Here is a 16,324-nt window from a genome sequence, read left to right on the forward strand (position 1 = left end):
CTGAACGTAGCTAGACCTCCAAAAGAAACAGCTGACTAAGAAGCACACGGAAAAACAGAGCAAGCAAAACAAACACGCAAAACGCAAAGAACATTCCAACCAAATCGAATAAGTTTAAACGAATTTAGCAATGAAATTGAAATTATTAATTTAAGTTATATTCTCACATAAAAAAGAAACTTAAATATCATACTGGGGAAGCCCGAGCAAAGAAAATGAAAGGTAAGTGCAAGAAAATTGTGAAATAAAATGACGAAGTCCTAGAGACTACGACGTGTCGCCACATATTATTTCTAGATCGATGATTTTGCTGATCAAAGTACATACAAATCCGATTGAATCTCAATGAAAGGGAAAGTTCTGGCAGTCAGTAAAACTTGAAGACGAAACCGGAAAAAAGTGGGGTGAGTGCAACAAGTGTGCGTGATAAATCCGATTGTGAATGCAGCAAACCGAAAGACATTTCGTTGGCCACAATTCAATTTTGAGCAGATGCAGCTGCTGCCCCTAAATGGCAGAAGGCTCACCGAATTGTGTAGAAGCTAGAGAATGGCAGAAGAGTCGGAACCGAGTCGGAACAGAAACCGAATGTGCCCCGAAATATGTACAGTATAAATCTCATAAATCGGATAAGAGAAAGAGACTCGATGTCTGACGCACTTAGTCAGAGAGAAAACGGAAGCTGTGTGACAATTGTACATTCTTCAGTTGTGTTTTCGTTGCTGACCAGCAAAGATGGATATTTACCAACAAGTTTGGTATTCTGGGAATCAAAGTAATGCTAAATTAAAGTCGTTGTCTTATTTATATTCCACCAGCTACTAAACTTCGCAATGGCATCCACGGAAAGCGAGTTCCTAGAGGCGTATGGCCAAATCCAAGCTGCTTATAAGGCAGCCATGACGCAAGTAGAGCTGGCTCTGGACCGCGAGGAGCTGGAGGACGCGACGCAAACCATTGAGGCGTATGAGCGAGCCCTGGAGATGATTGAGGACACCTTTGGCATACCCGTGGGCCTGCCCGATGAGATTGATGCTGTGCAGACGCAATGGAACGACGCCTGCACGCTGATACAGAAGTTAAAGAGCGCCAAGACGGAGGTTAGCTATCGCGTGAAGGTTTTGAAAGCCAAGAGCCTCCCCATCGATGACGGAGCAGTCGAGGCAGAGGAGAGGGAGCGCACCGAAGCAGATGGACAGGGCACCAGCCGACAGCGGCCCTTGTTGGCCGAGAATCCATCGACCTCTTACGACATAGCCAATGCCAGCGGCACACCCAGAACCTACAGGGAGATGGCTACCGGCTTGCGAGAGCTCCTGGCCAGCCACGAGGCCCACGCCCAGTTGGACGAGCTCTTCCAGGCGCAGATCAAGCTGTATCGCATCGAGGCCAGCGGTGTGGTGACAACCATCACAGGAAGCACCTCCATGTCACTGGTGATGTGCACAGTGGACGGCAAGTGGAAATATCTCAGCGGCAGCACCTTCATCCAGTGCTCGATGACGGAGGAAGGGGCTCCCACGGCATCCGACATGATCTGGCTGTACCCACTGGTGCCCTCGATCACCAATTGTTATCGCACGGAATACGGGGCCTTCATTTTTCCGGATATGGAGTGCCAGGAGCCTGGCAACGCCTTCGGAATTATGCTGGTGAAGCCACAGCGTCCGCTGAGCTCCACGGCCGGGGAGACGGAGGAGGAGCAGATGGAGGATCTGCAGCAGTTCTTCCTTGACCTTCTTGAGGCCGTGCTGGCGGGAACGGTGGAGCAGCTGAAATCGCCGGGCACCCAACGTGCTGGCTCCGGTCCGGGCACCAGCTCGGAGCAGGTGTCCAAGCACATTGTTTGCGCGGCCGATTTCATAGCTCGCAATCTGGTCAAGGGAGCAGAGAAGACGGGCGGCCTGATGATGCGATCGACGCCGTATCTCATCTCCAAGATGACGCCAGCCTCGGAGGAGGCCCCCACCCAAGTACCTGCCTCCGTGCAGTCCTCAGGTGAGTCATCAGCTGAGGATTTCTCATGGTTTTTTACTGACTTTCTCCCACAGTGGAAGTGGCGCAGAAGGTGACACACGCGGCGGTTGGCATGACCGGTTGGATAGCCGGAAAGGTGGGCACCGCATCGATGGCCGTTGGACGCTATCTGGCTCCGCATATCCAGGAGCAGGGATCGAAGCTGCTGCAGAAGGGCTTTGGCTACGACACCACCGAAGCCAACAGCACCATGGAGGGCGCCCTAACAATAGCAGCGGGAGCTGTCGAGGGCTTTAGCACTGTCTTCGATGGGCTCGAGACATCGGCCAAGATCCTGGGCAACAGCTTGAGCGAGAACTCGGTCAGGATTATTGAGCACAAGTGAGATCAAGCGTTTACCCGCATTATGTTTACCTTCACAGCTCATTTTCCCTTGCAGATATGGACCATCAGCTGGGAACTTGGCCTGCGGCACCTTCGACACTATGGGGAATGCCTTTGTCATCAGCCAGAATGTGAATTATATATCCCCCAAGGGCATAGCCAAAAAGTTGGCCAAACGCACCGGCGAGGCCGTCGTGAGTGATTATAAACGCGATTTGCGTAAACCGGAATCTCATTATATTAACGCCGGAGCCCTCTATCCAGATCTGAGAGCATTGAAGGAGTGATGCGGCTTAACCAAAGATATTTACTCATGTTCAAATATATATATACTCATCTAGTTGATATTGTATGTATATCCTATATCCAATTTAAAGCTTATTTTATAAATCAAGCCTAGAACATTTGATTCACACACATGCATTATGCCAAATTAAAGGAAAACAAAAGCGAAAAAAGATTTGAATTTGGACAATTTATGATTCTGAACACCAAATATTTAAAGATTTGCACACTGTCTACCCAAATATCTTCATGCGGGTATTTATTTATAAAGAAATCACTCTGATTAATGGTTTGTAAGTCGCATGTATTTATATTTAGTTCGTTAATCTATCATATATTATTTTCTGCATTTGTATACTTTCACGGATAGGGCTCTTAGCTCTTCAGTAGATCCTCGACGAACGTAAAACTAGCGTTTATATCTAATTGATGCTTCTTATAGTAGAAAAACTTCAACGACAAGAGATAATCACCCGTTGGAATGGGAAGACGCAGTAGCTCGGGTCTTGGATACATATCTTTGACAATCACTGAGCCCTGCAATGGCAATTAAAGGTGTTGAATACGTTTCATGCAATATCATGTATGCACGCATTGAAAATCTTACCACGTAGGGGCATGTGTGATTAAAGTTGGTAAAATCTTTGAAAAGACCATGGACTATGGAAAAAAATGGATTATTATGCTTTCGGAAATACAGACAGACATCAAAGTCAATGTCGAATAGCCAGGGCTTGTATCCATTTGCTCTCTTAAACATTTGAATGTGACAGGTCATATCGTTGGTCGGATGCAAAATCGTCGCATTTAGGTTGAGGAGCACTTTGCTGCGACTGACGGCCTTTAGACGACAGTTGTGGAACACGAACCAGGATTTGTTGTGGCTCTCGCAGACAAAGTTTGAAAGCTTGAAAACGATCGCATCCTGTAAACTATAATTAATGCAGGACCTGTGTCAAAGGAAGTGTCTGGTTATACTTACATTAAAATCGAACGTAGATGTTAGAAATATTCCGAGTAGACTGCAGAACATTAGTTTCGACTGCATTGCGCCTAAACGAATGGTAATCGAATGCGAGCTGTCTCCCAATGATGAAATATAATTTACCCAAATTCATTGCGCATGAGTAGCTTTGATTATTAAATTTAAATTAAAAATTATATACCCTTCCAAAGAATGTAAACATGGCCAATTCACGCCTCTTCGTTTATCCATACGCAGTTCAGGTAGGATCACAATATATTTCATTGAAATCGGCTGGCAAATGGCAGCCGAAGCTACTTCCTCCCTCTTTCACTCAAATAGCTTGAGCCCACAACGATTAGAAAGGTTTTATTTAAAGCTAGTATACTAAATGAAACTTTAAAGGTCATTGAAACAGCGACAGTCTCAATTTTGTAACAGCCCAATGTTTAATATCTATATTATGAGCCACTTATCTAATTGATCAATGATTTCCATTCGAATTTTGGTACACTTCATGCAATTATTTCGCAATTAGCACAGTTGACCATTGCAAAATAGAGAGACGTTCGGATAATTGCTTTAAATTTGAACTGTCTACTTTTCTAGTTACTTATCTTAAGATCTTCAGGAGATTATTATTATACTGATTTAGGTAATGAATTAAAAAAATGTAATCTATAATCTCAGCATATACGAGTATGTACATACATACATATGTATGTACATATACCTAAATGACGGTAGGGATGGGCAGAATTAACAGCAAAACGACATTCTTCTGCTGTGCGGCTCTAGTGGAGGGGGACCAGCTAAAAGAGCGTGTTGGTTGGCGTGAGAAGTGTTGTAGATGTAGATGACAGATGAAGAAAAAATGTAAAATTTAAAAAAATCGTTAAGGTAAGATGTACTGAGTACCGGGTTTAAATGTTGTGACGCGTAAGAAGCGTCTCACACGTCCCTTCTCGATACTCTTCGAGTACTGGGTATAAAAAAGTGTCTGCATGTGTGTTTTAAATACAATACAGAATAAAAGGGATAAACGAATATCTAAACATATACAAATAATGAAAATAAAACCACAATTTACTTTGCAGTACCAGTAGAGCATTCAGTATGCACTGTGCGCACAGCGTGCAGAGAAGAAGACAGCTTTCGTACATGTTTGCTGACAAGTCTGCTGCTTTGCACATGGACACACACATAAACACTTGAAATTTTTTGTTCCTTTGGACAACTGATTTCAAATTTGATGTTTGATACTTAATTCAGCATAAACCCATTTTGTACTCAAAAGTGGTACATACTTAAGTAAGTACATACATTACATCCTATGAAATGCACAGCAGAAAACGTTTCCGACCCCCTCGCGAAAATGTTTGACACACATACATACATACATATGTATTTCTGTCTACATAAATATGTATGTGTGTACATAAACAATTTTGAAGATAAGATTAAAGCAAAAACGCAGTTCCATAGAAAATATCCATTTCAGATTGGAAATAGTCAGAATAAAGAAATTCATTTGCAGTGGCTAAACCCAACTCCCTGCAGCAACCGAAATTTCTTGCTCATTCTCGCTCGCTCGGCCACATACCTCGCGCCGTGTGCGGCTCTGAGGAATGTGGCTGCTAAACTTCATCGAGCTGTTTAGGAAGACACCACACATCCTCTCAAGCGATCTTTTATTTTCCAATTGAGGAATGTTTAATATTTCAATGCTTTGTCAATTCTTTGGTAATTTTTGCATTACTTAGTTTATTTAAGAAACGCCTCCAAATCTTTTTTATACATACATATGTACAGACATCATCAAAGACTTCAACTCCAGAGCTAACCTTAAAATTATAGCTGGCCACGTGAGTGCCCGTTGTGTCATCGTTCCTCCGGTCTGCACCGTAACGTCCTTCTTGAAACGCTTGACGCATATTCGATCCCGAGACAGCGCCTTAGGAACAGAAATATTTTCTACTCATGTTCTGTAGAGGCGGCTCTGGGGGTTCATCTGCCATCGGTACTTGGGTGGATTGAGGCTCAGGCTCAGGCTCAGGTTTCTTAAACACATTAATCAGAAGCTTTATAGCAAGTATTAAGAGCACGACAACTGCTCCCAGCTCCAGCGTGGTGCTGTGACCTTTTCAGCATGAACCAACATATTCTCATCTGCTGGCACCTCCACCAATTCCGCGTTTGATTTGTCCAAAGTAGAAATGGTTGTAAAGCAAGTCATCGCCTGCAGGGAGTTTGTCTTAGTGTAGTTTTGGAGTAGTTTCTGCGTGCCTTTCTTTCCCAAAGTTCCTTCATTTCACTTGGAGGGATCGCATATTTCGCCAGCTGCGATTTAACATGGCTCCATAAGTTTTCAATTGGATTCATGTCAGGAGATAAATAAGACACACAAAACCATAAAGGCTCAAGAGAGGCTGCAGATTCTCGCTCTTCTTGGGCTGGGTCAGTTTCTGTGGCTGTTGCTCCGGTGCTGTTTCCGGCGGATTCAGGTGCTGCTGCTGCTTGGCTTGCGGCTCCATGGAGCAACCGATCCGATACATCTGCAAGTTGAGAGCTTCCACGCCCCGGAGTTAAAGGCTCGAAGCTTTATAGCAAGTATTAAGAGCACGACAACTGCTCCCAGCTCCAGCGTGGTGCTGTGACCTTTTCAGCATGAACCAACATATTCTCATCTGCTGGCACCTCCACCAATTCCGCGTTTGATTTGTCCAAAGTAGAAATGGTTGTAAAGCAAGTCATCGCCTGCAGGGAGTTTGTCTTAGTGTAGTTTTGGAGTAGTTTCTGCGTGCCTTTCTTTCCCAAAGTTCCTTCATTTCACTTGGAGGGATCGCATATTTCGCCAGCTGCGATTTAACATGGCTCCATAAGTTTTCAATTGGATTCATGTCAGGAGATAAATAAGACACACAAGACCATAAAGGCTCAAGAGAGGCTGCAGATTCTCGCTCTTCTTGGGCTGGGTCAGTTTCTGTGGCTGTTGCTCCGGTGCTGTTTCCGGCGGATTCAGGTGCTGCTGCTGCTTGGCTTGCGGCTCCATGGAGCAACCGATCCGATACATCTGCAAGTTGAGAGCTTCCACGCCCCGGAGTTAAAGGCTCGAAGCTTTATAGCAAGTATTAAGAGCACGACAACTGCTCCCAGCTCCAGCGTGGTGCTGTGACCTTTTCAGCATGAACCAACATATTCTCATCTGCTGGCACCTCCACCAATTCCGCGTTTGATTTGTCCAAAGTAGAAATGGTTGTAAAGCAAGTCATCGCCTGCAGGGAGTTTGTCTTAGTGTAGTTTTGGAGTAGTTTCTGCGTGCCTTTCTTTCCCAAAGTTCCTTCATTTCACTTGGAGGGATCGCATATTTCGCCAGCTGCGATTTAACATGGCTCCATAAGTTTTCAATTGGATTCATGTCAGGAGATAAATAAGACACACAAAACCATAAAGGCTCAAGAGAGGCTGCAGATTCTCGCTCTTCTTGGGCTGGGTCAGTTTCTGTGGCTGTTGCTCCGGTGCTGTTTCCGGCGGATTCAGGTGCTGCTGCTGCTTGGCTTGCGGCTCCATGGAGCAACCGATCCGATACATCTGCAAGTTGAGAGCTTCCACGCCCCGGGCTTAAAGTCTCGAAGCTTTATAGCAAGTATTAAGAGCACGACAACTGCTCCCAGCTCCAGCGTGGTGCTGTGACCTTTTCAGCATGAACCAACATATTCTCATCTGCTGGCACCTCCACCAATTCCGCGTTTGATTTGTCCAAAGTAGAAATGGTTGTAAAGCAAGTCATCGCCTGCAGGGAGTTTGTCTTAGTGTAGTTTTGGAGTAGTTTCTGCGTGCCTTTTTTCCCAAAGTTCCTTCATTTCACTTGGAGGGATCGCATATTTCGCCAGCTGCGATTTAACATGGCTCCATAAGTTTTCAATTGGATTCATGTCAGGAGATAAATAAGACACACAAAACCATAAAGGCTCAAGAGAGGCTGCAGATTCTCGCTCTTCTTGGGCTGGGTCAGTTTCTGTGGCTGTTGCTCCGGTGCTGTTTCCGGCGGATTCAGGTGCTGCTGCTGCTTGGCTTGCGGCTCCATGGAGCAACCGATCCGATACATCTGCAAGTTGAGAGCTTCCACGCCCCGGGCTTAAAGTCTCGAAGCTTTATAGCAAGTATTAAGAGCACGACAACTGCTCCCAGCTCCAGCGTGGTGCTGTGACCTTTTCAGCATGAACCAACATATTCTCATCTGCTGGCACCTCCACCAATTCCGCGTTTGATTTGTCCAAAGTAGAAATGGTTGTAAAGCAAGTCATCGCCTGCAGGGAGTTTGTCTTAGTGTAGTTTTGGAGTAGTTTCTGCGTGCCTTTCTTTCCCAAAGTTCCTTCATTTCACTTGGAGGGATCGCATATTTCGCCAGCTGCGATTTAACATGGCTCCATAAGTTTTCAATTGGATTCATGTCAGGAGATAAATAAGACACACAAAACCATAAAGGCTCAAGAGAGGCTGCAGATTCTCGCTCTTCTTGGGCTGGGTCAGTTTCTGTGGCTGTTGCTCCGGTGCTGTTTCCGGCGGATTCAGGTGCTGCTGCTGCTTGGCTTGCGGCTCCATGGAGCAACCGATCCGATACATCTGCAAGTTGAGAGCTTCCACGCCCCGGGCTTAAAGTCTCGATATGTGTTCGGCGAAAAATATATGAAACATAAGCATACAAATGTTTTTTTTTAATAAACAAACAAACAACAAAAATCACTATGAATTTCACAGATTTATTGTATTGTATTGCATTATTGCATGTGGATATTATTATTATACATAAGTGAAATTAGAGCGGCACACACGAATAATTCAAAAGTGATTGCCCGAGACTCTAAACGGGACTAGAACGCATGTACCAGTCATGCGCATGACGAGGAGTGTTGCTGCCTCACCTTAACGACGAGTAGCTTCTCACTGAATTGATCAGCCATCTCCACAGCTACTGGAAAAGCTTATCTTCTAGTTCTTGTACATCTGGTTCTAGAGGCACGTTATTTATGGCGTTCATGTATGTGCTGTACGCCGTTTGGTCCTTGATCTGTTGCACTGCCTCCTCCTCAGTACGAAAGTTGAATGTATCCATAAAGAGACGTACAGTCCACAATTTCAGGAGAGCGTGGATAATTGGCGACGAATGATGCTGTACCTCGAAATGTGATTCAGTTCAATTCAGTTCAGATATTAGTACAAAGTGTTTCCCAGTGCCACTTACAGTTCTGGTGCTATAAGTATTTCCAATTTTAGAAACATATTTCCCGTTATGTCTCGCCTGAACATATAAAGCATCATTACACGAGAGAGGCCCATAAAGTGGTCAGTTCTTTGTATGTGATTATCGTTAAAGAATTGATCCAAGAGGCTTTTGTACGTCGAGAATGTCTTCAATACATCTTCTTTCTCCATTCGATCCATTCGACTGTGAGATAAAACAATCAATTAGCTGTTGGCAAATGCATTAAACTAAAGAGTTATCCAAAGCTTACAGAATTACCACCTTACGCGGAACTCGACTCATTTTTCATATATGTATGGTGAAATCGATGAAAGCTAAAAAACATCGATTGCTCGTGCAGGGTATGTTCAACAGGGTACAAACCGTGGGATATTTTTGTGCTCATATTTGGAACTCAAAAATGAGTGGAATTTCCCTGATACAGGAGAGAATTTCCCTTACTGTTAAGGCACAGGAGAGAATTTCCCCGACCGTTTGGACACAGGAGAGAATTTCACCGACCGGACGGAATTTCCCTGAGAGCAGAAAATTTCCCCGACCAAGTTGCCAACTTTTCAATGAACATTTAACACAAAAATAAAAAAAATAAATTTCTTGAACTGCGCGGTTGTGTTGCGGCGCGTCGCGGACCAATATAAAATAAATAGTGTTATATTTTCTCGTGCTTGTGTTTTTGTTGGCACACTGCGGGGTAAAGTTAACAACAAATTTGAGCGCGTATGCGTGGTGTGAAATTATAATTGATAATTTAATTTGTTAATAAGTTGCACCTGTGCTTTTGTGCCGCGGCTGTATGGGTGTGTGTGTGAGTGTATGGGTGTGTGCATGTTGTTTTATATTCATTTTCGCGAATGGAAATTGAAAACAAGCCGAAAGAAATACCAATACCATCCATTTTCAAGTGAATAATAGTGTAAATATGATTCGTGTCTAATACCAGTTTACCAAAACTAAAACGTGCCATACATGAAACGGTGAAACAACAACAGTTCTAAGCGTTTTACACAAACAAACACGTTTTCGTGACGTCTGCGTGTGTGTGTAGTGGGATGGATGCTGTGTGTACGTGTTGCTCCTCTGTCGTCTTAGTGTGTGTGTGTTTGTGTATAGAAATTTCTAATGCTTTTCGTTTCGTTTGTATTCCAAAATAGCCACAAAAAAACAGCAACAACAATTGGGATTCTGTTAATGCGTGTTTTATAATTTTAATATATATTTTTTTTGAAACAAACCAACTGTGTGCAGCAACAACGGAGGCGTTGATAAGGAAAACTGACAACTTTGATTTTTACGGTGAGTATTGGAATTTAAAGCTGCGATTGTCATACCCTTGCAGAGGGTAGTACGGTTTTGAGAAGTTATTTGCTAGCTATCCATGATAGCTTTTCCATGATATGTACGTCTTCGGATTAGGGTTACAATCATCCTTTTATAAGGAAATAACATATCACGAAGATTATTGCTATGAATACAGAAATGATGGCCACCGCATAGAGCCCAATGTTGTCAACTTCCTCCACTTTGGGTGCATGCTGGGTTGTTTCCGCCAAAATGTAATCAATTCGCGCAGTGGTAAAAAACGGAGACCTTTGTTTCCTCAAATGAAGAGCTTTTATTGAATTCATCTTGGCTTGCTTCTTTTTGATCGAATTTTCTCAGGCCATTTCGAGTAAGGCCTGCTGCTACTTGTTGTATTTTTCCGTTTGCTCATTTTCACTTTGCATGCTAAAAGACCCATCCATCCATCCAACCCATCCTCTCCACCTGTAAGTATTCAGACGTTGGCAGCATTTAGGCGCCTGGTCATTTATTTGATATCATCATCATCGTCATCGTCGAGTGCAACAGGTTTTTGCGTCTAATAAGGTAATGCCGAAAGAGATGATGAAAAAATGGCTAAATTATAATCGAAAGAGAAAAAAATATCCATCATTGGAAAGTTGATTTGATTGCATTTGCGGAATGCAGCCCCCGGTCCAGTGTCGGTCGTCAGGGTTGCCTAGTTGTGCGACAGGGCGACGCGATGCAACGCATTTTTTGTGCGAAATCCCTCCCTCCCACCACTTGGCTAATATTTCAGGCTTCATGCTTCATTTGCTTTTCGAGTGGCGGCTGAACTTTCGCAACAGCCGGGCAAGGGCGATAGTTGGATTGAATTGGATTGGATTGTATCTCGTGCGAGTGCCCCAAGCAGATGGGAGAAAGGCAGAGGGCACACTCGAAAGGGCTACGGTTACGGTTACACACACGCTCCTTATCGCCTTACCTAACCTCAAACCTCAAGCCTCAAGTAGCTTTTGGGTGTGTACACATTGTTGCAGTGCCACCCACAAGAAACGGCAATAAATCGCCCCGAAGCGACAGTTGGCGAACGAGGGAAAAGTTGTGTGTGGGACTGAGGACTGGCAGGCAACGCTTTGGGGACATTACACAATTATCCAAAACGAACCAAAGCATTTCCCCCTAAGAAAAATGCATTTTTCCACGAAAATCAATTGCTTTCCTTCCTCTCCTCTCTTTTCCCAGACGTCTTCTTCCGCTGCTGTTGCGCTGTTTCTTGTTGTGCTTCTGTTTTGTTTATGCTTTTCCCATCTTATTGTTTTTGCGCGCCTCGTGCGTCGAATTTATGTGAATTTCATTTCGTTCGCTCGCTCCCAAGACGGAAGCAGCGGTGGTGCGGCAGCTCTTAATGATACAAATAATACTCGTAGCTGCAGCTGGGGAAAAACTAGAGAGAAAAAACACAAAAAAAGGGTGCCCTGGTAGCTTTTTCCCCACATAGTATAACCGATGGAAAATTGGCGCCGCAGCGCAGCGCAGCCGCTGAACAAAAACTTGAAACTTGTTTGCCGCATAATTTCCAAAGTTGCAATTTTCATTTTTTATGGCCATTTGTCTTGCAGTTGTTTTTGGTCTTTACTTTTAGTTTGTTTTTCTTTACTTTTTCGAGTTGAAAGTGTTGGCAATGCCTGCTTGAAGCACATTTGGAGTTGGAGTGGAGTGGAGTCGGGTCTGGTCTGGTTTTTCTTTCGTTTTTTTTTTTGTTGACCCCCCGCTGAGGTAATCAGAATTACATAGAAGAAAAAAGAAACATTTTATTTTCAGTTGACTTTGGGTAAATTTTCGGAATTTTTTACTGCAGCTTCCCAGCATTGCCAGCTGTAATTTGGGAATGTGGCAACTGTTAAACAGTGCTGCCCTCCGAAATTTGTGGTTGTTGAAGAAGAAGCTTTCAATTTTAGTTCTGGGGACACTCCTCTCCATTTTCGGTAGATGATGTTCCTAGATAAATTACCCAGTAACTAAAGTTTGTTGAATTAAACGCTTTTGGACAGACATTGCGGCTCGGTCTCCAGAGACACGCCTCTGCTCCTTTTATGGAGTAGAGCAACACCTTCTTGCGTCTTATTGCATGTACAGCGGACTCGTATTATTTCATAATAATTTCTGGTTTAACTCTCGGGCTCTTTCATAATCGACCATAAAAACTTGCCTCTGCCGCTCTCTTTGGGCCATCTGCTGCTGCTGCTGTTGCTGTTGCTGCTGCTGCTGCCTCCACCTGTGGGCCCACCCATATGATGGGCCCAGTTTTGGGCCTGCCGCTTGCCTACCTGTTCGTTCGTTCCACCACCAAAAACACAACTCGCTACAAGTGAAGTGACACTTGTGCAATTATTGTCGTCCAGTCTGTAGCACAGTGTAAGAACCCCTCTTTTCGACAGGTTGCTGCTTCTTTTTTTCATGGTTTAACGTTTTTCTGTTTTCTTTGTCAGGAGCGGCACTGAAACAATGCCGGGTATTTAGTGAAAATGCTTTTGTGCTGCGGCAGTGCAGTACAGTGCCTCGTCGCTTATTAACTTACCTGCTATTTTAACCATTTTCATTTTTCACACGCACAGGCTGAGGCACAGGCAGAGGCACAGTCAGAGGCAGAGGCGACTCCGGCTTCGTCTCTGCCAGACTGGAAAATGCACTGCACTTGGTGTGTCTTGTCTGCCTGTGTCCGTGGATTAGTCGCCCTCGCTTGGATTTCTTTTGTTTCTCTAAAGATGAGTGTGTGGGTCTCTGTCTCTCTTTCTGGCCATGTTTCAGCTTCGCATTTGCACGCTCTGCCTGCCTGTTGGTTTTTTCCTGAATGAACATGAACGGAAATGCCGCAGGGGGCGATTTCTTGTAACTCTCTCCCACTCTATTTCTGGCCCAGACCCTGGGCCATGTCCAGCTGCGATGTTCTATCTATTGGGACCGAGTTTCTCCTCTCGGATTCGGTCTCCCCCTATCTCTCGAATCTTTTGAAAATTGACGGCGCCCGGCATCACATCGTCTGTCTATTTATTAGTTCGTATTCGTGGATTTACTCTATAATTAAAATGCAACCTGATTGTTAGGGTTCTTTTTTGGGTTTCGGGTCTAGCTGTGGGTCTGTCTTTGAATTTTGGGTTTGCTTATCATTAAAGCGTGATTAAGTTTAAAGCCTGTGATTTAGAGCCCTGGGACAAAAGTTTCTGGTTTCATTTTTAATGAGTTTCTAATTCGTTTCAAAGATTGGATGCAGAATAGTAGAGCATTTGATTAAGTAAACAATAATAACAGTAGCGAAGAGAACGAAACTCAACTATTCATTTATTTTTAATATTTTCGACCTCCCTTACGGGCTTTGCAGGGCCATTAAATATTTACTCTTCTAAATTGATTCGTTTTGCATTGTTTCTCCGAACCCCAAAAGGATTGGCAATTCATTTAATTGAAATTTTCAATTACATCATCATTTTCGCTTATCAGCAGAATTTCCAGCTACAGCCATTTCGTGCTGGTCCCTCCAGTGGGGACTCCCGGCTCCCCAAAAGGCAGCGTCAGACATTTGTCAGGGCTTTGGAGCCACCACACCACTTCCCACTCAAAGGATACATTCCTAATAAGTGTTCCACCACACACACAAGGATATGCAGGAGGTACATACATGTCTGTATGCATTGTATATGAGGGTACAAACTGTTGACCTAGCTCCAAGAGCAGCAACAGCAGAGAGAATTAATTGCCAGCAGCACAAAAGTTGAAAGTTTCGGCGTAAAATATATACATACATACATACATATGTACATATGTACATAAACAGATACACAAATACATATTTGAGAAATGTTAACGCTTAAGAGCACACTGCAAACCGTATAAACGAGTTTAAACATAAATATTTGTTTGCGTTATTCGACTTGTTTAATTTCTGAAGAAGTCTCCTCAGAAAACTTGCATTTAAGATTCGTTCTATCCAATGAAAGTTCCATTCAACCTATCCCAACATTCCAGCAGTTGAAGCTTTAACATAGCTGTTAGCTACATACATACATAGCCACATGACTGTTAAGGGTGGCTGTGAACCCCAACAGCTGTTTTGGGTGTGTGATTCGGGTGGTTGGGAAGGGAATCGTTTGCCGAAGGTAGACAAAAACGAGTGCAACGAAGTTATGTATGTGCCGCTTGCCTTTTCCCGATTTTGCCGTTGCCATTGCAACCGAGAGTCGACAGCTTGTGACCTATATATCCAATTGAATACAGATACAGATACATTGTACATACTCGTATACATATACATAGATATATTTCTATGTTTTTAGATAGACATAAAAGGGCCTGTGAGTGTGCTTGCCAATGGCTTTTGATGTTCCTGTTCTGCCTCTACTCCACAGAAGGAGCAAGCAGCCTTATCAAATGGCTTGAATGCTTTCCGGCTTCAGTTCCTCAGTTCTTCACGAGGCCTTAACGTGTCCGGACCTGCAGGGGTGTGGTTGCTGCGCGTGTAAATGTGACGCTAAAGAAAAAACTCGTGAATTTTTAATATATTTTCGCCGGGCATAGAATGAGGTTGAGTGGATAAAAGTTTGATGGCTGGATGTGTTCAATGTTCAATTCACTGTGTTGCCACACGTAATACGAAATTTAAAGCAATTTCTTACTTATTTTTGTAACCAGGTAAGACCCTCCAGTCAGAGGCCCTGCCCATGGGTTATCTCTCACATTGTACTTTGCCTCTATCTTTGTCCGAACAATCTTATTTGAATATTATATATTGCAATTATTCACACCTCAACCCTCAGCCAGCTCTTATCTGTTCTATACGTAGGTATATGTACATACATATAGAGCTTGTCCCATTTATGCAAATACAGCTTTGATTGCACCCAGAACTGCGCTTCAAAGTGAATTTATGAATAGAGCGGGGAAGGTGCATTTGATTAAAGTCAACAGAACAAAGCAGACACCCAAGACTTGCACTCGTTCGTACACTCATATATGGACTGTCTGTCTGTCTGTCTGTTATATAGAGTGCAGCGTCAACGTTTATCAGCAATTATCAGTGGAACGAACGCAACGTCAAGTTGTCTATTTGCCTGGAGGCGTAGGTCCCCTACCCCATGAAGCGCCGCCTTCTCACTCAGGTGTTCTTGTCTGCATTTCACTGTTTACCTTTCTGTAGCAATTAAGTTTTCTATTTACCTTTTTGTTAACAAAGTCAATAGTATTGTTTAAAGTGCGAGCGCACAGAGGCGAACCAGAAACAGATGTTTGTGAATCACATTGAGGTGCATTGCATTGAAAATTGGCAACGTAGTAGTGGAAGTTTGGCAACGCTGCTGGTAAATGAATTCAACGTTTTTTTTCGATATTACTTGCTTCAATAAGTCCCTGTTCCACCAGTCCACCAAGTGGCATACTATCCCAAATAAACGTTTCCTTTGGGAGAATGAAACTTTTGGCAAGAATTATGCCAAATTTTAATTTAATTTGTACTCTTATTGTGTGTGTAATATTTTGTTTCTGTCACAAGTTCGAGAAAGTAAGTTCATGTTAGAATTTTACATCGAATTTGTTGGTTTTTATCTACCATATTCACAGCTCCCATCTACTATTACTGGTTGCCATTTCCTTATATCTTTATCTATTTCCATAGCTAAGGATTCTGACTTTACCGTAACTTTGTTGGAACCCGCTTTCCGATAAGCTAATCAAATTGAATTTTACTATCGCCTTGGCAATGGCTGAATTTTTGCGCTATCTTAAGAGATTCCCGGAATTCTGACAGAATTCCTATGGAAATACCCCTCCAATCAATGGACGTTTCTTGCGGGAATTGCGTAAAAGTTGGTGGTGTGGAAAAGTACTCGAATTGTAAGGAATGAACTCAACTGTGAGTGTGATCGATCAATCTCCCAATTAAAACTTTGGAGTAAGGTCTTAAAGTGTTACCCATTATTGCTGCTGGTTTTTGGGCTTCTCTGAAGGTCACTCTCTGCCGTCTGGGGTCGGGGGGTCACACATGTCAATGTCGGCTTACGGGCGGGGTAACCTGAAAACCAGATCTCCCACAGAAACCCAATCGACCAGGCCCCGAGAGCGACGAGACCTTCAAAGTCAGTTTTTTGGTGCCTTTAGCTGGTCACTCCGTCTCC

General features: G+C 43.6%; 3 protein-coding genes and 1 long non-coding RNA gene across 9 annotated transcripts in view; 2 read left to right on the top strand and 2 right to left on the bottom strand.

Annotated features, from left to right (window-relative positions):
• Positions 1–49: 49 nt before the first annotated feature.
• Positions 50–2,821, top strand: LOC117897710 (protein spartin). 2 transcript variants are annotated; one of them, XM_034806733.1, is made up of 5 exons: positions 50–222; positions 298–404; positions 819–1,998; positions 2,052–2,358; positions 2,417–2,821. In XM_034806733.1, exons 3-5 carry the CDS (start codon positions 834–836, stop codon positions 2,646–2,648), a joined length of 1,704 nt encoding a protein of 567 aa, XP_034662624.1. In that variant the 5' UTR covers positions 50–222; positions 298–404; positions 819–833; the 3' UTR covers positions 2,649–2,821. The 2 variants fall into 2 exon arrangements, with proteins under 2 accessions (XP_034662624.1, XP_034662623.1); XM_034806732.1 differs by lacking the exons at positions 50–222; positions 298–404 and adding an exon at positions 729–753.
• A 200-nt stretch (positions 2,822–3,021) lies between these two features.
• On the bottom strand, positions 3,022–3,771 carry LOC117898812. Its single transcript, XM_034808466.1, has 3 exons — positions 3,755–3,771; positions 3,254–3,596; positions 3,022–3,183 (listed from the first exon to the last, which is right to left on the bottom strand). Exons 1-3 carry the CDS (start codon positions 3,769–3,771, stop codon positions 3,022–3,024), a joined length of 522 nt encoding a protein of 173 aa, XP_034664357.1.
• Positions 3,772–8,385: 4,614 nt separating this feature from the next.
• Positions 8,386–9,154, bottom strand: LOC117897109. The gene is made up of 3 exons (XR_004649068.1): positions 9,127–9,154; positions 8,856–9,059; positions 8,386–8,783 (listed from the first exon to the last, which is right to left on the bottom strand). It is a non-coding gene; the product is annotated as an uncharacterized LOC117897109 (long non-coding RNA).
• Positions 9,155–9,442: 288 nt separating this feature from the next.
• LOC117898646 (uncharacterized protein CG43427) overlaps positions 9,443–16,324 on the top strand; it is a 61,307-nt gene continuing 54,425 nt past the window's right edge. For 2 of the 5 annotated variants that reach the window (XM_034808211.1, XM_034808212.1), the window contains exons 1-2: positions 9,443–9,567; positions 10,028–10,169. The gene's annotated coding sequence lies outside the window, so the exon portion shown is untranslated. The remainder of the gene's footprint in view (positions 9,568–10,027; positions 10,170–16,324) is intronic. The other 3 variants (XM_034808210.1, XM_034808207.1, XM_034808216.1) reach the window with 3 other exon arrangements.

Source organism: Drosophila subobscura, chromosome O (assembly GCF_008121235.1).
Source record: "Drosophila subobscura isolate 14011-0131.10 chromosome O, UCBerk_Dsub_1.0, whole genome shotgun sequence".
Taxonomy (NCBI): Eukaryota; Metazoa; Arthropoda; class Insecta; order Diptera; family Drosophilidae; genus Drosophila; species Drosophila subobscura.